The 22,630-nt window shown below is 39.6% G+C and overlaps 1 protein-coding gene across 1 annotated transcript in view; it reads right to left on the minus strand.

Moving 5' to 3' along the window:
* Positions 1 to 3,329: 3,329 nt before the first annotated feature.
* TRPM6 (transient receptor potential cation channel subfamily M member 6) overlaps positions 3,330 to 22,630 on the minus strand; it is a 207,705-nt gene continuing 188,404 nt past the window's right edge. Inside the window, exons 37-42 of the mRNA XM_036855993.1 lie at positions 21,699 to 21,982; positions 19,431 to 19,513; positions 18,464 to 18,669; positions 11,747 to 11,798; positions 7,138 to 7,244; positions 3,330 to 4,579 (exon numbers count right to left, since the gene is read on the minus strand). Of these exons, the coding sequence (XP_036711888.1) occupies positions 4,446 to 4,579; positions 7,138 to 7,244; positions 11,747 to 11,798; positions 18,464 to 18,669; positions 19,431 to 19,513; positions 21,699 to 21,982 (866 nt within the window). The 3' untranslated portion in view covers positions 3,330 to 4,445. The remainder of the gene's footprint in view (positions 4,580 to 7,137; positions 7,245 to 11,746; positions 11,799 to 18,463; positions 18,670 to 19,430; positions 19,514 to 21,698; positions 21,983 to 22,630) is intronic.

The following is a 22,630-nucleotide window of genomic DNA, read 5'->3' on the forward strand; positions in this document are numbered from 1 at the left end:
TGAGAATTCTAAAGGAAGTTAGTTACTAAAAGACACTGGCAAGCCATAGGCAGAATTTTCTTATTATTAAACAGCCCTACACTGACAAAATCTAAATCAGCATTAATTAAGTTTTTTTGTAAAACATCAACCTTTACAAATATCAAGATTCTAAACCTGCTCTTTTTTCATTCCTAAAAAGATCACCAAAGATGGTGTCAGATTTGGGCTTTACCTATCCTGGAAGGCTTTCTTCGGGCAGAAGGTGGCAAAAGACATTAGCTGTGTAAACCTAAATCCATCAATAGACAAAATAAGTAGGAGACACTGTAAAATGGTGAACATCCTGATTTTGAACTACTTTAATTAAGTTTCAAAACAAAAAGGGGGCAATGAGCTTTTTCCCCTTGGAAAAAGAGAAACAGCAGAAACCACTTTTGTGTTTATACTGAAACAAGTCCACTGAGCATCCTCTGTAAACATGAAATAATGGTCACATAATATGAAAAATGAAAACCCCTTATTACTTATTGAACTGGATCCCATGCTCACAAGAAGCCTTTTAAATGAGATTCTCAAAGGACCTTATAAATGCTCTCTCATTATTGTTTGCCTTTGTTTGAAAAGGTAAGGCAAGTTACCTCATCTCATTGCAGAGTTAGGGTTTAAGACAAAGGTTAAAAGAATTATATAAAGTTAAACCAAATCGGCCAATGATAGAGACCAAGCGTTGTTATCTCTTGAGGACTGAAAGTTTCTTTTTGAAAAATTAAGCAACTTAACTAATTATTTTTAGGAGAGCATTTCATTATCTGTATACCAAGGTCCAGGAAGAAAAATCACAAAATAATAACTATGCTAAATAAAAAAATCAGTGTGGTTTCCAGAACCCTTTCTATTCTGTGTACCCATCCATGTGGCTGGAGATCTGAAATGCTATTTAAGTCTCATTTTCCTTCAGAAGCTAACCTCTGTGGAATAAAATGCTGCTAAGGGAGAAAAAAATCTTTTCTGTCATTTGACTTTAACTTATGATAAATTAGCTTCAACTAGTTTCTTAGAAAATTGCCCAAGAAATGACTACAGAAAATTAAATACCAAGACTTCAAAGAGGCAAACACACAGCCTTCAAATTCCGACCTCAGAGAATAATCCTCCCTTTCTCATGCTTTGGAGAGATGTGAGTAAAGAAATCGTACTAGGGCATGGTAATGAACCATCTTTCAAATGACTTTTCTATCAATCTTCTTTTCAAAGGGTAATAAAGTGATGATTATTTCTAGGCAGTTTCTGGGAAGTTATCATCTCATTTCAATAGTCACCAGTAAGAAGGATGGTACTCTGGTATTATCGCCACAACGATAAGGGCAAGAACTGGTTGAGAATTCAACAGACAAGGTGTAGGTTGTTAAAAGCTATTTCCTGGAAAATTAAAACAGAGAGAGATCAAAAGAATTGTGTTGGGTCTTAAGGAATTGGTAATCATTCCCTTCTAGATTAAAAATGCAAATCTGATTTATTAACTAGTGAATGAAATCCATTATCATGTGAGGGTTTTATTATTTCTTTCAACAAATAATGTTGAAAGCTTATTATGTGCCACACTTCGTGCTAGATGCCGGTGACTGATGGAGAAAGGTAACAAGCCATGGCAGGAGCATCTGTGTCATGACTTCTAGAACCTGAGTGATCCGTCTCAACTAAAACAGTAACAACAACAATTTTTTTTTTTTCAATTTTTGATTAAATGGTTGGTAGGGAAGTTTTAGTCACCCAGTACTTGTTTTGCAAAGCTACAGAAAATAACAGGGTGAGAAACACCCAAAGCTATATCTGATCTCACTCCCCAGAGTTGTTAGAAGCTTTAAGATGTCATGGGGCAGAAGTCACTCCGGGAATGTACAGCCCCATGGAGGGGAATACCCGTGCACAGGATGCCTTCAGGAAGGACTCCCAGGAACCTGGCTGCTTCTCTGGTCCCCAGATTCAGATTTCCACCTGTGAGATTGGCTAAGGGCTCATACAAGGATTATGCAATCCATTTTTCCTCAGTGGTTCCTAAAACCAGCCCCAGCTATGTCTTTTTATTTGCCCTAATTCTCTTATTCCAGTCTGAACCTACTGCCCACTGGCAGATAGGGTATGGAATACATCTCTGGATTCAACATTTGCCCAGAAGTCAAATTTTTTAGCACTCACCAGAAATCCAAACTTGTAACAACAACCAAAAAAGAAAGAAACATGAGATATAACACTTTCTGAGGGCAAAGAAATGTTATGTTCATTGCACCCTCATCACTTACACACCACAGGGAAGGCACTTAATAAATATCTGTTGAATAAAATTAACCAAATGAATGAATTCATTCATTTGTGGTCATGAATCAAAGTCATGATTGTCACATTGGTATTTGCATGCAAGCTATCCCACAGTGACCTTTGCCCAGAAGCTGGTTCATCTTTTTAAAATGTTATTCTGGTGATTTTTCTTAAAAAGAGAGTGAGGAAATCATAACACAGAAAATTAAAATCAAAATGTGTTTTTTCAAGTTCCATTACAGGTAACAAATATTTGACCAATGAATTAATGCTTTTAGTTTGGCTTGGATAGGCAAATTGCCTCCTTCCATAGTTGAACATGGCTCTGAAGTGAGCACAAATAGATCCCTTATTGATTTGCAGAATAGGATAAAGCAGTTAAGCTCTGAAAAAAGCATTAACATTTTATCCTCATTGCCAATCAAGAAATCAACCAAATTTCCCACCTCCCACCACCCCAAAGACCAAAGTAAAAAGGCTGTAAATCAGCCCTTGCGCATCTCACAAGAGCCAGACGCTATCTTTGGCAAATCAAATCCTTGGCTTTCTGTCCCCCTATCCCTGGGCAACATTTCCCTGAAGTATAACCTGAGAGGGCAGGAGTGTTGATTTAAAAAGCCAGCCAGCTAATGTAAGGGCTAACGATAAAGATAAGTTGAAAATTTCAAATCCAGGAGGTCTGTTGCTGGTAGATTGGAACGCTTTATAATGAGGAAAGGAGATGCAGGAAGAGTGGGGAGAGATTCCCAGCCCTCCAACTCCTCCTTGTGTGAACAGTTTGTGCTTGTTCTGAGGTAGGGTGACCCTGATAAGTGTGAAAGAGGGATGACTGATCCCCCAAACATGCTGTACAGCAGGGGTCCCCAACCCCCGGGGCCACGGACCAGTAGCGGCCTGTCAGGAACCACACTGCACGGGAGGAAGTGAGCAGCGAGTGAGCAAAGCTTCATCTTCCGCTCCCCATCACTGGCATTACTGCCTGAACCATCCCCCCCCCATCATCCCCCACCCCCCGCAACCGGTCCGTAGAAAACCTGTCTTCCATGAAACCGGTCCCTCGTGCCAAAAAGGGTGGGGACCACTGCTGTACAGTGTGGCTTCCAGGGACCCTTTCTTCAGGCCACTGAAACTGATTACATGTGCTCAGGCCATACTTAAAATATACACTCAAGCACTCGTTAAGCCACCAGAACTCTGTATTTCAACCAGGCAATTACCTGTGAAACATGTTTTCATTCAAAAATCCCATCTTTCCTCATAGGACCTGACATAAAGTAATTTAGCTTGTAATATTATATACCCAGCTTTGAAAAAGGGAGTAATACTTTAGAGGTTGGCTTAGTCAACTCGCTAACCAATAGTGTCCCTGAGCGTAAGGGAAGGGAAAACATTTCTTAATAATTTCTAGTTTTATATATCCTTGTTCCCTTAAAAAAAAAAAAAAAAAAAAGGATGCAAGGGCGTTTGTTTTAGATTTCCCTTTTCTCTCTTCCAGAGAAACCTGAAATGCCCGGTTATCATAGGATTCACTGACAATACTCAAACCCACCTAGATTTCACCAGGATGCTAGCTTTTCACTGGTTAGTTTGTACAGGAGCGTGCTCCAGTCTGTGCAAATACACCCTTACTCCATTGTTTTCCTTTCTGTCACTATTCAAAGCCCTATGCTGCTGGAAAGGAGAGGAGGGAGTCAAGTGACTTTTTTATGTACATATATACATACATACAATATGTGGGTGAGGTGATGAATAGTAGTGGAGGTTAGAGTCTGCACACATAGTAAGAAAATAAATTAAATTTATCTGCCTGGTTCTTTTGTGCCCAGCATTCTGCACCAAGGAATGAGGTATGAAGGAGCAGCATTCCTGGCTGAGTCATCTGTCTTCTTGTGCAACCTGAGGATGACGAACACACGCAAAGCACCCTGCACACAGGTCAATATCTAGGAGAACCCATTCATCATACACCAGTGAGGTCCTTGGGGAGGGGAGACATGAGGCTCAGAAGGCATGTCCCAGGAGGCCCTCGGGGTAAGGCCATCCTGGCAGAGGCTCTGACATAACCAGTGTTACATCAGTCAATCTATGTTACCATAGAGTTCATAGAAGGGAGGGCAAGGGCTGTCATCTTCTTACTTCTCCCTTTTTTACAGTCGTGTGAGGTCTTCTGGAGAATTACTACCCTCTTCCTCTGCTGGAGTCTCCTCAGCTGGTTCAGTTTTGATTTCAAGTCCAAAGGCGGAATTTATCCTTCCGGGGGAATAGTCATTTCTTTTTAAATCTGCAAGGAAGACAATTAAGACAGTTATAGAGAATCCTTAAGAACATAACATTCACACAGATAGACTGGACTTCGGGACTTTAGGCCAAGTGCTCAGAGAGGACTCTGCTCCCTTGGGTCACTGCTATGTGAAACTCAAACCCTCAACCATGTCCAAACTACACCCCACCATGCACATGTGTGACTCTAACTCCCCAAGGCCGTGTTCACTGGGGCAGGGGAGGCAAGCTTTGGTCGCTTGACTCAATTCACGGTGCCCTGTAAGACATGACCTGCCCAGAGTTAAGTGAGGCCAAACTGGAAACAGGGCATTTTCACTTGTTGAATGATGACAGAGCCAGAGAGTGCAGCCAAAATGGTGGACTCGGGATGTCAGTGGTCAGTTTTCTGCAACAAAGCTGTACCTCAGGTTTGGCTGCACCTATAAAGACTTCATCCAATTATCAGATCTTATGCTTCCTGAAGCCTCCTTCTTTAATTTCACAGGAAAATTATCAAAAGAAATCATTAATAAAGGTAACCCTTGGGGAGAAACTTACGGAGGAGAGTGACCTTTAAATGTTTGTAAACCGTTGTATGCTGTGTCGATTAAATTTGTTAACCTTAAACATGCATTCCTTGTATTATTTTTTAATGTTAAATGGGGATTCTCTGGACATAAAACTAATACATATTATAGTTTAATAATAACCAACAGTTATTACATTACTTCAACCCTCATGCCAACTTTATGAGATAGGTGCTATTATCCCCAGCTTACAGATGAGAATGAGGGCCAAGGTCACAAAACTAGTAAAAAGCATTTCTGGGATGTGAGCTCAACCTATGAATCCCATGCTCTTATACTATCCTAAACTGCCTCTCTTAAAAAAAAAAAAGAAAAGAAAGGAAAAGAAAAAAAAAGTAAAACATAAACAAAAAGAAAAATCACCCCAATCCTGTTTTCCGAGCTAAACTTTTTAAAATTCAAATTACAAAATGTTCAAGTAAATGAGGATATTTTTTATCTCCATTTAAATGTGTTAACTAAGGTTTTGAAAGGAAGCAAGGATTAGGTCCAGAAATGGAGGAATTATTGAATTACTCAAAAGCCACCACGGTGGGGAAAGAAAGAAAGGAAGAAAGGAAGGGAGGGAGGAAGGAAATCTTAATCATACAGAAGAGCTAACTGGATGGAAGCAGTGAGTTATGCCTCAAGGCCCCCTTTCTCCTGGCTGACCAGACACAGTCCCTGATCAAGAATGAGAAGCTGCCCTGCCCAGGAAACAGTGAATCAGTCCTGGGAAGAGGTCAGCGCCTGAGGATGCTGAGTTCATGGGCTGGACTCCAGCCTGCAGTCACGGGATGGAGATATGTGTCAGCTCCTGCCTCCCACAGGGCCCTTACCTGGGGGCCTGGATGCCACTCAGCCCAGCCCCCTCTCCTTCCTGGGCTCCTTCTGACCAGAGGAGGCCAGTGGGCAGCTTGGCCAATGTGCTATGGACTGATCACTTTGCCCAGTTCTTCTGGGTGGTTTGTGAGAAGGAGTCCTGGGCAGCTCCAAGGTGACATCGAGACCCCCTCCTGTCTGTACTGCTCCAGTCTGATGTTCCCACCACCACCACCCCTGGCTAATAAGCTATTTCCCACAGGAACTGGAATCTGCTCCCCATCCCAGTCTTTTGCTACCTCGTGCCCACAAGAGCAACTCCTACCTCTAACTCCAACAAGATTAGAAATTGCCTTTCTTTGTTGTAAATTTACACCTACTCCATCCCAGGTTACAATGGATGTTGATCTTTTACTGATTTCCAATTCAGGGTTTGATCATTTATGATAAGGCTGGAAGGGCTACTCAGCTTAAAAGATGTGAAATTCCATGCTATGGACAAGTGTGGTGCAACCTTAGAAAAATAGTGAGCAAGCTGAGACAGACATAAAGCATCCCTTCTGAGATAAAAGGAGAAAATGCAGCAGAGCTGGGGCTGCCAATTTGGGGGACACAGACCTCCAGCCGCTTACTTTTATGTTAGAAATATTTTTCTGTGCTGACTCTATTAGTTTCAGAGAAAGTGTGCCATATTATCAAATCAGATTTTTAAAATATACCTTGCGATGTATGTTGAAAGTGGCAGGTTTTTATAGTGAAAAGCACTACTTTAATTGATAGCTGTTGTTTCCCTCCATGCCACACCCTCCCAAGTGTCCAATGAGTAAATAAGAATAGAATAGAAACTCTGTGGGCTCCACTCAAGACCCAAAGGGGAGGGGGCGGAGCGGGGAACAGAGACCTGCCTCGGTCCAATTTTGCCCCAATTAAGTAGGAGGAACTTTTCCCTTGGAGAGACTGTGACAAGTATTGGGCCCAATGTTGTTTTATCACATTTTGGCAGAACCTGAAGTAAATCCCTGTCCTTTTAATCCCTTTAGAGACTTGAAAAATTTGCAGTCAGAAAGTCAGGCCTCGACGGCGAATGAGATAAAAATGTGATTAAGATTTTCTACTCTATCCCAGGTTACAATGGATGTTGTTCAATGAGAGATTTACTTAGAGAAAAATAGAATTGTTTGGGGCATACCCGGGAGTTTGAGCTTCCGGCAGCAGGAGTTGCAACGATGTTTTGCAATGAAGTTTCTAATTGCATCTTCCCCTAAATTGGCTGGTCCAAACACCATTCCTCTTGATCTAGAGGAAATATCAGAATATCAATTAGATCACAGCTCAGAAAAAGGAGCTCAACTAGGATTCTCTGAGATACCGAACAGTATCCCATAGTAACCCAGTAAACTTGAAGGAGCCAACAAAGAACAGAGCACTTTGGGGAAGCAACAATGTTAGGTTTGCAAATTTAAAATTCAAATGCACTTCAATCTTTGTACCCAACTCCAAGACCTACTGTGAAACTCATTTCCACGCTAATCTGATAGAAAAGTGAATTTTCTATGTACCACATTAAAACAAAATACAGTGAGACCCTTTTTAATGCATATGAGGTGAGAGAATGACATTCGTTACCAACTGTTCTACTAGAATACCCGAAAGGTAAGTATGAAGTAAAATAAACTTGCTATTGGAAAACCCCTTCTGAAAAAAATTGATATGCATTGTTTCAAACCCAAATACTTTTCTGAAAATAACCAATGTCCTCAAACACAAAAGCCCGACAAAACCCGACACCCAGTATTCATGGCTCTTTTGATAGCTACTTCTACCCTGCAAACTGCTATAGCTGGGCTCTTTGTGAAAAGACAAGACAACTAGGAGATGATGAGTTTGTGGAAGTAAATCAGTATATCTTAGGCACATCTTTAACACTCTATAATTATAATAGATCCTTAGCAGATTCTAGGATCAACGTTCATCCATTATTTGATCATTCACAACCATTATTCTTCGGCTGACACTCTACACACCAAGGAATAGAGCACACCAGAAACACTTCCAAAGAAACTTTATGAAAGCTAATATTTTATTTTAATGACATGCAGAGTGGGAAACAGCACATTTTAAAATCTGAACTCAATTACCGCTCTTAAATACCATGTCTTAAGAAAAAAGAAAAGCAAACTATCACAAAAGGAAACAATAAATTTCGCTTCTAAGGAATGCGGTTTTTCAAAAGGGATGTGGTGTAAAAATGGACTTTTCCATCTGAGTATTGAAACATTTATCTCAATTTCCACTTCCTTTTGGCAGAATAACAGTAGCTGCTCTGAAGATGTGCCAAGCTCGGAATAAGGGCTGATGTCAGTTTGATCTCAGATTGCCTCTTTGCTCTGAGGCGAGTAGGTGGAGGAAATCTCTTGGGAAGACAACGTGAACAGACACCCAGGATTAACTTTCCTGGTCACTCAATCGCCCTTACAAAATACAGCTCTGGTGGTATTTACCAGGCTGCATAAGCTGCCTCTGTTAACTATTCCTCTTTCAATCCATCTGGTAAGGAACCACTTCTATAAGGTGAAACCAAATATGGCAAAGAAATAGAATCACTCAATATTTAGTACTGGAACTCTATGATGCTGATAAAGTGAAAAATGAAGGCGTTATTTCAGTCATTAAAACTGAAGAATTCCTTTTATAGTCTCTCTGGCATGACCCTGTTGGAATATTTCACTCGTTTGCATTCCACACTGCCATTTCCTTCCCCCCAGTAAAGCATGAAAGTTCCCAACTTAGAAATGTAACACTGATTCTCAGATAAAAGCTGTAAGCAAAATTGTTTCCCTCTATGAGCTTTGTTAAAGTTAAGACAAAAGAATCAAAATGACTATAATATGTATGTATCAGGCGTTCTACCACTCCCTGTGCAGGGGAGAGTGAAGGAGGGTTTTAGGGACATTCATACGCCATGCCTACAGCCTTGCAGTCTCAGATAACAACGTTTGAAAAAATATACAACTGTTTTCCAGATTTTTCACAGCACAGGAAAGCAGGAGGTAGCTTGGTTCTGCCTTCAAGGAAATGCTAATTAGTGCCATGTACACAGAGATTTACTAAAGAACATCTCACCATCATCATCGTCATCATTATCATTTCATACTTGTCAAATGCCCAAAACCATCAAGGCAGTAAGTGGAAAAAAAAGGTGCAGTCCCAAACTACCAATAACACTGAGGCAGCCTCCACTGAAGGCCAGTGACCTGAGGAACCAAGCTAAGTGGCCAGAAAGGATTTGGGGGAGCAGGTCTGATGACTTTGTCTTCATGTGCAAAAGGTTGGGAAAAGTTAAGAGACAAGAGGCATTAGAGACAATATAGGAATTTGCACCCCAAAACAACTTTCCTTTTGGTAGAGGATCATTCCCTTTCATTGACCCCCTTCTCCTCACAGGCTAGTTGCCATCTCCACTGAGCTTCAGTTTTCTCATTTGTGAACTGGGATTGAAGACACTTCCTTCCAAGGTTGTTGTTAAGAATAAAACAACATGTGAAAGCACTTGCTTCTCAAACTTTAATTTACACCAAAACACCTAAAGATCTTATGAAAACTGAGATTCTATTCAGGAAGTCTAGGGAGGGTCTTGAGAGTCTGTGTTTCTAACCATCTCCCAGGTGATGCTGATGCTATTGTCATGGCCCGTGCTTTGTGTAGCAAAAGTTTAACAAATAGACGGCATCCCAAAATGTGAGCCTCATTGAACTGATTAGATGTAATTCACCACATTGTGAGAAAATAATACTTATATCTTCACCATGAAGACCAACTGCACCCAAAATTAGGTGACCCCACAAAACCAGGCAGGCTACAGCGATACCAATCTATCAGCTTCCAAAGTTTATGACATCCTCAAGTCATAAAAAATAAAGTTTGACATAAGACAGAGGCTCCCAACCCTGACTGCCCATTAGAATCACATGGGGAACTTTTGGAAAATACAGACATCAGGGTCCTATACTCTGAGATTCTGACTTGATGCTAATTCTGAGCAGCATTTTTTTTTAAGTTCCCTAGGTAACCCTAATAGAAATTGAGACCCACTGGCCTATAGAATGCAATTAAATACTCAACTGTCAAGAGGAATAATATAATCTTCTTAGAATTCTAAAAGTTGGAAATATTCAGGTCATATTACATATATATACCAAGGTCAAAATTTAATAAATGATAGAGTATACATCAACTTGATCCATTTTATATGCAAAAAAATTTTCACTGCAAAATTATAAAGGAAGTACTTGTAATACAGGTTCCTACTAAAAACCCTTGGGCACACTGGGCTGCTGAAGAAATAATATGTATTTTTAGCCAAAAACACTTCAACTCTGCTAAAGTGAAAAATAACAAAGTCTTTATCTGTACCCTAAGGGTTACAACATGAACTCCATGGTCAAATATCATGGGATTTGGATTCACAGGAGCAACATGGCTCACCTTTATCTTCTCTAGCTCTCTTAGTTCACAGGAGTAGCTAATACACTTTTAGATGTACCTCTTTGCATAGACGCCTACAAATGGTACCATATTTAGATTAAATCGTTCAGTGAAAGAACAGAGCATTAAGGCAGTGAATATTTACAATATGAGTCCAATAGGAGGGAAGTAAAAGTTTCAGATTTCATCATATATGAATTGCCCACTTATATAATTATATATGTGTGTGTGTGTGTGTGTGTGTGTGTGTGTTTTACAACCCAGGGGTCAAGTACAGACACTTAGGACAACTAAGAAATTAGAATTTTGTATGCTAGCAGTTCTCAAAGTGTGGGCACTAGGCCAGCAGAATTAGAATCATCTGGGAACTTGTTACATTATTTGGACCCATCCCAAACCCACTGAATCAGAAACCAGGGTAATCAAATGCTGGGGGTAGGAGGCAGCAATCTGTGTTTTAACAAGCTCTCCTGGTGATTATGATGAAAGCTCGTGTTTGAAAACCACTGTCATCTGCCATGTTGATCCTCCCTTAATCATCACCATCTCTTCCTTTTACTCCACCTTTAACAGAAGAATACCATCTCCTCTACTGCCAAGTCTTCCCAAAAGCCTGCTTATGGGATAAAATGCCCATGGGAATTCAAAGGATAGGCAGATGACTCATCTCTCTATATAATTTACACTTCAGTCCTGAACTAACAATCTGATGGCTCCATATTTAAGCCCCACTGTTTTGTCCTCTCATAGATTTGCTGTTACTGAATACCACACTTCATGCCCTCAGCTTTCGTTTTATAGGCATGTAATGGAAGACAGTGCCCATGATAAGATGCAATGACTCCACTGTGATGACAACAAAGGAAACTGTGCTTCTCCTATGACATTAATTGTTTTCATGTCAAAGCCTATGGAGGCTGAATTTACCCATATTTCTCTTTTGTCTGGGCCACTAGAAAACTCAGAGTCAAATTTGCAACAAAGTTCTGGCCACTGCATTGGTCTTTATACATAGTTTCCATTTTTGTGTACTAACAACTCCAGATTTAATCTTATTTTATTTCCTTATTTTCTTTTTGCCCCTATTTCCTAATCTATGCATTCTTTAAAATCTTATTGTATTTTAAATCTTATTGTATTTTATTGTATTGTATTTGGATATAGATATTTTTGGATATAGATACAGATATAGATAAAAGGGACATCAAAACCTTTCTAGGATCTAGGCAAGATATAGAAATGTTTAAAAATTATTTTTAAGAAACCATGTACAATGTGTTAAATGCAATTTTCTAAATGATAAATTAACTTACTGTTTTTCTTCAGGTTTTATAACAGATGGATCTGTCAAATTTTCTCCAACACCTCCAAAGAAAAAGAAAATTCATTTACCAAATGGGGAATTTCATTTTCTCAGAAATTCAAGAAAATAATAACCAAATTTAAAATTCTTTCTTATACCTACATCCACCCTGTAGTAAATTCAACATCATGTGAATTAACTCTATTAACTATACATCCATCCTGTAGTAAACTCAACATCCTGTGAATTAACTCTACTATTAACTAGACACCCACCCTGTAGTAAACTCAACATCATGTGAATTAACTCTACTAAATTGTCCAGGCAAGTTTGAAAACTTTAGTTGATGCCCTGTCTCCCGCAACCCCCTCTATTATGCTGCAATAAACCTCTAGGCTACAAAAAAGTGTTTTTGTGATGTGTTCACAGTTCCTGATAATAGCATCCATCATTCATTTACCACTTGTACATACTAGACATTCTAATTTTATTTTTTCTAATTTTATTTTTTCTAATTCTTGGCAATCGTGAAAGAAAAGTATTAGCATCCTCACAGCCTCATTTTACCAATGAGTACATTGATGTTCAAAGAGATTAAGCAACTTGTCAGAGGTTGCACAGACCACAAGAGGTCATAACAGGATTGAAGCTAAGCCAAAGCTTGCGTCCTTCCCCCTAGTCCGTGGTCTCCTTAGATGGAGTCCATCAGTGCTCAGCAAGGTGCAGGGTGCTGTGTGGTTCTGCAGGTATCACCTCCGCTCCATCAAAGACACATATCAAATGCCATATGTATATATATATATATATATATATATATATATATATATAGCGTTTATAAACAGAAGAATACAAACACCCCACATGCCTGATCTGGGTGCTGGTTACACACACGTGTTCAGTTGTGGAAATTCTTTGAGATGTACGCTCATGCTGTGTGTAACTTCCTGAATGTATGTGATCCTTCAATAAATTTTACTTCTTAAAAAACGGCACCAAAGCATAAAAGGATAACGTGTCATATAAAACTAACATTTATCAAAACAGGGATCAACACCAAAGTGAATCTGTTATAAAATGCGAGTGGTGGTGAGACTGACTTCCAAAGGCAGCATTTCACAGGTAAGCCAGTCAGACAGGTGAATGCACCATGTGGGCATAAGCCGACAATGTCTGAGATCGTCCTCTAATCAGCACTGGTCCCCTTGCCTTGGAAGAGACCAACCTTGTGGGAAATTTATTTAAAAATCATATAAAATGTATAACATTATTGTATATTTCTATTTGTTTAAAAAAAACACATTTTCTAACCACTACTTTAAAAAAGAAAGATTTTTACTATGTTCTGTATGTTTTACCATATGTTAAACCTTTCACAAGAAAATGTAATCCTTATAGTTTATAGACCATTCCCCTGAGAAACTGACTTCCTTAGGAAAATAACCTGTTTAAGTAGGGGGTTTTCAACCTTTTTTGGTTCATGACCCTTTTGGCAGTCTGATGAAGCTAAGGGACCCCCTTCTCAGAATAATGTTTTTAAATGCATAGTTTGAATACATGAGATTACAAAGTAAACCAATGATACTGAAATACAGTGATCAAAATATTTTTTAAATTGTATTGCAATACACGTGCTTCTTTATTAGTATGTTAAATAACAGGATCAAGCACAAGTCTAATAACACTATAACATCCAACAAGTAACAAATACAACCAGTATTTTGAGATATCTGCCAACACTGCAATGTGCTATGTTAATACCTGTAATTGCTATTGCAAACAGTCACGGGTACTGCTAATACCACTGTGATCTGTCGTCTCCATTATAACTGAAGGAAATGATGAATTTCAGCTATAGGTTAGTGAAATAAAGGTGTAATTTTAGTTTTTTTACTATTATTTTTTAAATAACTGTATTTATTTATTGGCTGCGTTGGGTCTTCGTTGCTGTGCACAGGCTTTCTCTAGTTGCGGCGAGCAGGGCTACTCTTTGTAGTGGTATGCGGGCTTCTCACTGCAGTGGCTTCTCTTTGTTGCAGAGCACAGGCTCTAGGCACGCGGGCTGCAGTAGTTGTGGCACGCGGGCTCAGCAGTTGTGGCTCACGGGCTTAGTTGCTCCGCGGCATGTGGGATCTTCCCGGACCTGGGCTCGAAACCATGTCCCCTGCATTGGCAGGCAGATTCCTAACCACTGCGCCACCAGGGAAGTCCCAAGGTATAATTTTAATTTCTTTTTTCATCAAAGTACACAGATCCTCTGAGTTCTACCCAGAGCCCCTTTCAGAACCCTTGGCTTAGAATCTCTTTGTACACTGATTTTGAATAGGGAAAGGGAAAATAAGTCTGAAACACAGGCTCAAGGGGCAGTATGCAAAATGTGCTTTGCTTTTTAAAGAAAAAGTCATATGAAGAGGCTGCGCTCTTTATGCTTTTCTCATTACAGATATAAAAAGGAACAGCCTAACAAGACCCTAACTATACAGCAAACATGTAGCAAATAAACAGAACAACTATGTTTAACTATGTAGTAAATAAACAACAAACAGACAGCCCATGTACCACCAACAGAGAGACTAAAGGCTACAAATCCTTCACACATTTAAGCTCAGACCTGACTTTATGCCTACAATTCCCAGCAGTGATGAAAGCTTTAGGCTGACGTCTGAGTAAACTGTAAATTTAAGCTGAAATACGCACAATACCTAAAGAATTGTGGAAAAGGAGGTTTTATAGGGGAAAAAAAGTCTATCAAAATCACATCAGCTCCCATTTACTTTCAGTCTTGTAGCCTGTTAAATAGGCAGAAGTCAAAGGATCTGGGTCCCACTCACAGCCCCATCACTCCCTAGTTGTGTGATCTGGACACCTTCTTTAATCTCTCTGAGTCTCAACTGTATCACCTGAAAGTGTGGATAATCACAGGCCTTATCCTATAGGGTTACTGAGAGGATTACATGAACTAGCATATACAAACTGCTTAGCAAAATGTCTGATCCAGAAGAAGCTGAAACATGTCACCTGCTATTTTTATTGTCTTTATTCTATCAAGAGCTCTTGTGAAGTAAAATTCTATTTTCTTACCACTGGTAAAATCATGTTCTGATTATCTCACTTTCCTAAAGTACTATTTCCTAATGAATAGAACCTCCTATAAGACTGAGGGTAAAGAGTTTCTACAAACCTTTATATCCCTAAACTCAATCTGACAGCTCAAAGCTTAACTGCTAAAAACATCTTTTGGGACCCTTGAATGGCAGAAGGGGCATTCCGATGAGTTAAAAAAAGAAAGCAGTTCAGAGAACCAATCATGCTGCACCACCACACCCACTACTACCACCCCAGCCTCTCCCGGCTACACAGGAGTCACCCAATTGGCAAACTTTAACATAGGTGCCCGTCCTACCCACGTACATAGATATTTGGAAAACATGAAAGACAATAAGACATTTTAAGATCTAAAAATTCCAGTGCTATCTCTTTACTGGCATTAACAGAGTAAATGCCCATGTACAGGCAATACATAGCACGCCCTTATGAGAAACTCAGAGACCTACATTCTGATTCCAATCACCTTGGGATGCATCAATAAACTTCTACATCAATGGAAAGAAGTCACCTTCCTTGTAGCAGCAGAATGCACCACGCTGATGCTGATGCTAATGCTGACTTATACTGGAAACTGCTTTGTTGAATAAAAAATTAATATCTCCAAAAGTTCTTTGAAAAAAAATAGTGAGCTTAAAAAAAAAAACATGCCACAGACCACTGTAATTTGAAATACAATTGTTTTTCATTCCTATTGCTGGAAACTAAATATTGGATTTCACATATAATGATGACGATTCAGGCTCTCACGTGTAAGATTTTTCATTGGAAGGAGGCTGGAAGACTACAGTATAATTACAAGTGATCAGAAATTAGTCAAGCCTCTCCCTAGAGTTCAGCTTCCTGGCCTGATGTGGTAGCTCCTGGGTTAATGATTGGCACTCCCTTGGAAGAAAGTAAAGAGAAGAAAAGAAGAAACTGAAAGAATAAACTGCCCTGAGTGTTTCTCATTCCTTCTTTCCCTCAAAGCAATAGGGAGCCACAGCAAGCCGATCAGGGCTTCACTCTACAGAGGCCAAAGCTGGGATCTCCCTCAAGTATCACCAGGACCACACAGCAAGGAGTAGACTACCCACAACTGAAGATTAACTTCCATTTTAACAAGCCACACAGAGACTAACACTAACAACAATAACTAACATTTACTGCGTCAGGAACTTGCTTCATTTCAGCCCCTTAACAACCCTCTGAGTTAAGTGCATAACATTATTTACCATTATTATTACAAATGAGGGAAGTGGGACTCAAGGTGGTTGCCCCCTGGTCATGCAGCTAATTCACGGTGGAGCCAGGAGTCAGCCCCCAGGACTGCAATGACAGGGCCTCTCCTAACTGCAGCTAACTGGTCTTTCAGTCTCCACTCCCTGCCACCCAGACAACGCACATCATCTCTCCAAAGACTAGAAAGACTAATCAATTAAATGTAAAACATAACTGAACTGAGGACTATTACGATATTTTAAGAATACATTATATTACCCCATTTTTCCTTTCCAACCTGGTTTGGATTAAACATATTAATGCACATAAGCCTTTAACCGAGTGACTGACACAAAATAACTATTTAGTAAATGTTAGCTAGTAGCAGTAGTAATATAACTGCTTGTAATTACTATTATAGGATTCACGTTCTTCCATAAATTCAGGGCTAACCAATTGGCAAAACTCTCCGATAAGTATTTCAATTTCTTCATGTTCATTCTATGATGTCCACTCTTCCCTCCTTTGAAGGTCAATGTTTTGACATAGTTTATTTGGAGTGGTCTGTTTCTGCAATTCACATAATTGCCCAGTAAAAAAATAAAGTTAATTCCTTTTTCCCCCAAGACTATCAATGCAGTGCTTGTTCTGTTTAATGTCACTTTGGATTACTAAGAGACATAAAAATCCCCAAATATAAACATCATTAAACAAAAACACACTGAAGAGTCATCATTAATTCCTTAAAGTTTTTCTTTGATTGTTTTTTTGTTTGTTTTTTACTTTGTAAACATCTCCACCCAAAACTCAAAGCACAGACACTCAAGTATAGATGAAAACAATCAACCTTTCCCCAACATGAGCTACAAAAGCAGCCTTGGGCATCAGTGTGCAGGGTTTACATGGATCATACTGTACTTGCTGGTTTAAAAGCTGAATCACCTTGACTGTTTTAACTTTGTTTATATTGCTTCCTAAAATATTGTGTTTGAGGGTTAGAAATATAATTCACACCTTGTGAACAGCATAGATCTGAAAGGACAGAAGGACTTAGGTGTAGTTTGAAAAGTATATATATATATATCCTTGAGCATGTGGCAGAAATTTCAGTCAAAATGGGTTTGCAATCTTAGTGTACATTGCTCATGATGTCCCAGGATTGCCTGTTCATCTCGAATGTCTCCATCCTCCAAGTCTGGCTTTCAGCACAGAATCCCAGGTGTGGAGAGATGGGAAAGTCAGAGAGGACAAGGAAAAGGCCTTATCATTTTAAATGAACCAGAACATGGTAATGTCCTATAGCTATGAAACTTATAGAGAAATAAAAGACAGAACAGTGAAAAGGAAAGAACATGGATGGTCAAACCAGCTCAAGTCTGCATCCTGGCTTCCGCTTAAGCCGCTGTGCAACCTTGGGCAAGTTATTTAAACTTTCTGGGCCTAAAGTCTCCATAATATCTACCTCAAGGTGCTGCTTCTGGGATTAAATGAGATAATTTCTATGAAAGTGCCTGGGCTAAATCCCTTATTTAAAACCAAAGCCCCAGTCAGTGAGCCCAGAGACTAAACTTTGACCTTAATATATATTTTGTTCTGTCCCTGCAAGGAAAGCCTGCTAGAGATACTCTGTTTCGTGCTGCAGGATTATACGTCACATGTGAGATGTTGATAGTAGAAAGATGCATTGATCAAAGGCTTCCATTAAATAAGAGTGCACTGAGTTGCCCTTCACAGACTGAGTTTATACTTTTGTGAACTCTTATATCAAGGTACACAGCAAAGAGAACAAGCTAAACTATAAACTGCTAAAATACTGAGCTCAAAATCACGAAAAATGACCAGAATTTAAACTTTCCTGTGTGTATAAATGCATGCCTAAGTGTTATTGTGAACATAAGTTCAAAGAAAAGCCATAAAACTGGAAAATTGGGTCTAAAACTCATTCCCCATTTAGATTAACATTTTAGATAACTTTAAATTCTGGGCAGCTAATCATCTGCCTATATTTTTCTCTTGATCTAGGTGAGAAGCAGCACAGTAGGTGCTCATGATCATCGCTGTACAATGTCTCTGAAATAAATGGTGCCACCTCCCTTCAAAGCTAGATAGAGCAACTCCATACATTACCCATCCTGGTTCTTGCATGATCTCTCGGGACACCTGTCTGGTTCCTCCCACTTAGAACAGTTCCAGAAACAATAAATAAATTCAGAAAACAGATACCATCTCCTGTTTTTTTTTTAAAAAAAAAAAAGTACACACTGCCAAGGAATGTTTCCACTGAAAGACCTTTAACTATGGCTTTGAGTAAAGAAAGAGCTGGGGTCAAATGTAGGTGACAATGACACTGAGAAAGCAATCCCTGGTCAATGTTTCCTGAACTTTGCCTCATGCTTGTTGTGTCAGATCCTCAGCTATCAATCACCTTGCAAGTCTAAAACCAGCAGCTCTCCCCGAGTATACTCATAGGTCCAGTGAGAGAAAGCCAACATCAGCTCCTCCAAGGTGTTGCTGGGGGCAATTTCATCACCGTTGTTGTTGTTGTACTTCCGGAACTCCCCAGTCATATACTTCTCAATGGTCAACCACTGCTTGGCTGAATGGCAGTAGATTAAGAAAACTTCCAGGAACCTATGGCGAGGGAGGGTGGGAAGAGGCCATTGATTCCCCGAAAGGCAGCAAAGGTGGGGCTTATATTACTGAACAGAGAGCACCAGGGGAGATGACCTAACTCCAGTCCCAGCAGCCTCAATGCACATACATGCCTTTGCCTTTCTACTGAAAGAATGGAATGCAAAGACTGGGAGTTTTCCCCACGTTTACCCACCTCCCTTCTTTCTGAGGAACTCTTTTATAAAGAGTACTGGATTCAACTTTTCTTGTCTTGCTCTATGAAGTTCCTTGTAAATGAGACAATAAAACTTTACTGTAAGTCCTCAGCACCAAGCTATGATCTGTCTTGCTAAATGAATACAAGTGTATGGAAACACTCAAGTGAAAGTAACGAGAGTTCACTCCTTTAAGGTTCCTAATTTCTGTAAGGTAACAGAAGAAACTATGCTTAAAATAGAAGTGTTTTTCTACCACAGTGTTTCTGGACATTAGTAACTACACCCGGGATCTGCCTGCTTTCGTAATTGAGAGGTTAGTCACGGCCTCTGCTTGATCTTCTCTTTTCCACTCACATAAATTCAGCGATTTAAGCCAAAACATACCTAGGATGTCTAATTCTCTTTTTACTGTCTCTGAGAACTATGTAAGGAAGAAACCAAAGTTAAGGTCATGGGGAACTTCCCCATGGGTCTGGTATTTCTCGTGACTAACAGGGGTGAGAAGAAATTGACAGAAATTCCTACACAAGATGAAGGACCAGGGTGCCAATATTTCCTCACCTTGGAGTGTAGGGAATGGTTTGTGGTTTCACTTGGTTGAAGGTATAGATCAGTTTCTGAGCAGCTCTTTGTTGTTGAATTTCCTGCAAAATAGGGAACATTGATAAAAATATTGGTTTACTATCAGATGCCTACTAATTAATGATCACAGAATTACTAGAGGCCTCCCAAGTGTGATTTTCAGCCTTATTCAGCTTCCACCACTCCCCACTCCAAAAGCTAAAGCCAAAAATAACAATATACCACCACCTCCAAAAAAGAATAGGCTATCCTTTGGGTTGAAGATAATGGCCTTCATCTAAAAAAACAGTACTGATGAACCTAGTGGCAGGGCAGGAATAAAGAGGTAGATGTAGAGAACGGACCTACGCACAAAGTGGGGGGAGGGGGAGCTGGGACGAAGTGAGAGAGTAGCATTGACATATATACACTACCAAATGTAAAATAGATAACTAGTGGGAAGCAGCTGCATAGCACAGGGAGATCAGCTTGATGCTTTGTGATGACCTAGAGGGGTGGGATAGGGAGGGTGGGAGGGAGGCTCAAGAGGGAGGGGATATGGGGATATATGTATACATATTGCTGATTCACTTTGTTGTACAGCAAAAACTAACACAACATTGTAAAGCAATTATACTCCAATAAAGATATTAAAAAAATTAAGAAGGCATACTCAGAGAAGTGTCCTCTTTCCCCTATTTTTTCCATCTTAATCTCCTCTTCCCTCTTGCCTTCCACCTCCACACCCCTTTAGACAATCTATTTCACCGCTTTCTGGTTTAACCTTCCTATGTTTCCTTTTGCGAGAGTAAGCAGATACATTTACGTATGTTTTATTATTTCCCTTTCTTTCTAAGTAGGTGTCTAGCTCCAGAAAAATAAAAGAGTTTATTGGGATTTTTACTGGGATTTTTTTAAAATTGAAGTATAGTTGATTTACAACATTGTGTTAGTTTCAGGTGTATAGCAAAGTGATTCAATTATACACATATATATTCTTTTTAATATTCTTTTCCATTACGGCTTATTATAGGATATTGAATATAATTCCCTGTGCTATATAGTAGGACTTTATCTATTTTATACATAGTAGTTTGTATCTGCTAATCTTTATTGGGATAATATTAAATTTATAAATTAACTTTAAGAGAACTTATATTTTGGGCTTCCCTGGTGGCGCAGTGGTTAAGAATCTGCCTGCTAATGCAGGGGACGCGGGTTCGAGCCCTGGTCTGGGAAGATCCCACATGCCGCGGAGCAGCTGGGCCCGTGAGCCACAATTACTGAGCCTGCGCGTCTGAAGCCTGTGCTCCGCAACAAGAGAGGCCGCGATAGTGAGAGGCCCGCGCACCGCGATGAAGAGTGGCCCCCGCTTGCCGCAACTAGAGAAAGCCCTTGCACAGAAACGAAGACCCAACACAGCCAGAATAAATAAATAAATAAATAAATAATAATTTTTTTTAAAAAAAAGAGAGAACTTATATTTTGATGATGTTGGAACATCCTAATCAAGATTAAGGATTGTCTTTCTCTTTGTTCAAATTTAGTTTTATATCTTTCAGGAGTGATTTTTCCTCATATAGATTTTAAATATTTCACATTCCACTTATTTCTAAGCATTTTCAATTCCCTGCTATTGTAAACAGGGTTTTCTTTTCCAAAATATCTTCTACTAGTTATTATTTGCTTATATGAAAGTTATTAATTTTGGTGTGTTAATTTTATTGACCTTGCCACCTTGCTGATTTCTTTTATTGCTTGAGTTGTTTTTATCACTAGTTCTTCAGGTTTTCTAGCATTATTATCATATCATCTGCAAACAGAGTTAGTTTTCATTCTTTTTCTGTTCCAGTTTTTATACTTTTGTTTTCTCTTGTCTAACTGAGTTGGTTAATACCTCCAGTAATGTGTTGAATAGTGGTGGAGATGGTGGGCATTCTCGCTTTGTTCTGACCTTGATGGGTGTGCCTCTGTTTTCATATTAGGTAAAATGTTGGCTTTATAGATGAATGTGTGTGAATATATACATACATATGTATATAAACATACACATATATATGTGTGCATATACATCAATATGTGTGTATGTCTACTCTAATCATATCAGTGGTATTTGACATTTCCTAATCAATGATCTGTGATATCTGAATATTATACATAAAGGAAATATTCACCAAAAAAAAAAAAAAAGATAATGGCCTTTGACCAGGATAGAGCCAGATCCCCTTTCTTCGACCTGTCCATCTGGGCTCTGGGTCTCTGACTTACCCTGAGGCAAAGATGAAGCACAGTACTCTCCTGGAAGATTTTGTGCCATGCCTGCACAACCTCAGGAAGAAAGGACTTCACAATGAAAACGTGCCCCGGCTTGAGGACGTCATCCTCAGACCAGGTACTAATGACTCTCATGGCTTTGCGGAGGCCACCATCCATCTCCTCTTGGGACAACACCTGGATCATTGCAGATCTCCCTCGCTGGGACCAAGAAGACATGCTTTTATCCAGATTCAAAGGGGAACTCTCCTCCAGTCTGTAGACGGTTACTTCTTCTCCTGCGGCAAAGAGAAGTGCAGGGGAGGGGTTCAATGAGATCCATGTCTGTGACATGAACGGTGTCCTAAATATCAACTCAGAATCAGTTCAGTTTCTCAAAGGATCAGAGGGGAATGGGAATTTCATCTGTTCAGAGGCAAGTACAGACATCTGGCCATGTTACAGTCCAGTAAAGAGGGAGGGGGAGAATGAACAAAGCATCAGATGTCACATAAATATTAAGTTGTTCTTCTTATAAATTATAACTAGACAAAAATAAAATCAGAGTAGCAAGGCTATGCTTCTTTTGTTAAAGACAAGTACTTTTTTTTTTAAACATCTTTATTAGAGTATAATTGCTTTACAATGGAGTGTCAGTTTCTGCTTTATAACAAAGTGAATCAGTTATACATATGCTCCCATATCTCTTCCCTCTTGCATCTCCCTCCCTCCCACCCTCCCTATCCCACCCCTCTAGGTGGTCACAGAGCACCGAGCTGATCTTCCTGTGCTATGCGGCTGCTTCCCACTAGCTATCTATCTTACGTTTGCAGTGTATATATGTCCATGCCACTCTCTCACTTTGTCCCAGCTTACCCTTCCCTCTCCCCATATCCTCAAGTCCATTCTCTAGTAGGTCTGCATCTTTATTCCTGTCTTGCCCCTAG

This window comes from Balaenoptera musculus, chromosome 6 (genome assembly GCF_009873245.2).
Source record: "Balaenoptera musculus isolate JJ_BM4_2016_0621 chromosome 6, mBalMus1.pri.v3, whole genome shotgun sequence".
NCBI lineage: Eukaryota > Metazoa > Chordata > Mammalia > Artiodactyla > Balaenopteridae > Balaenoptera > Balaenoptera musculus.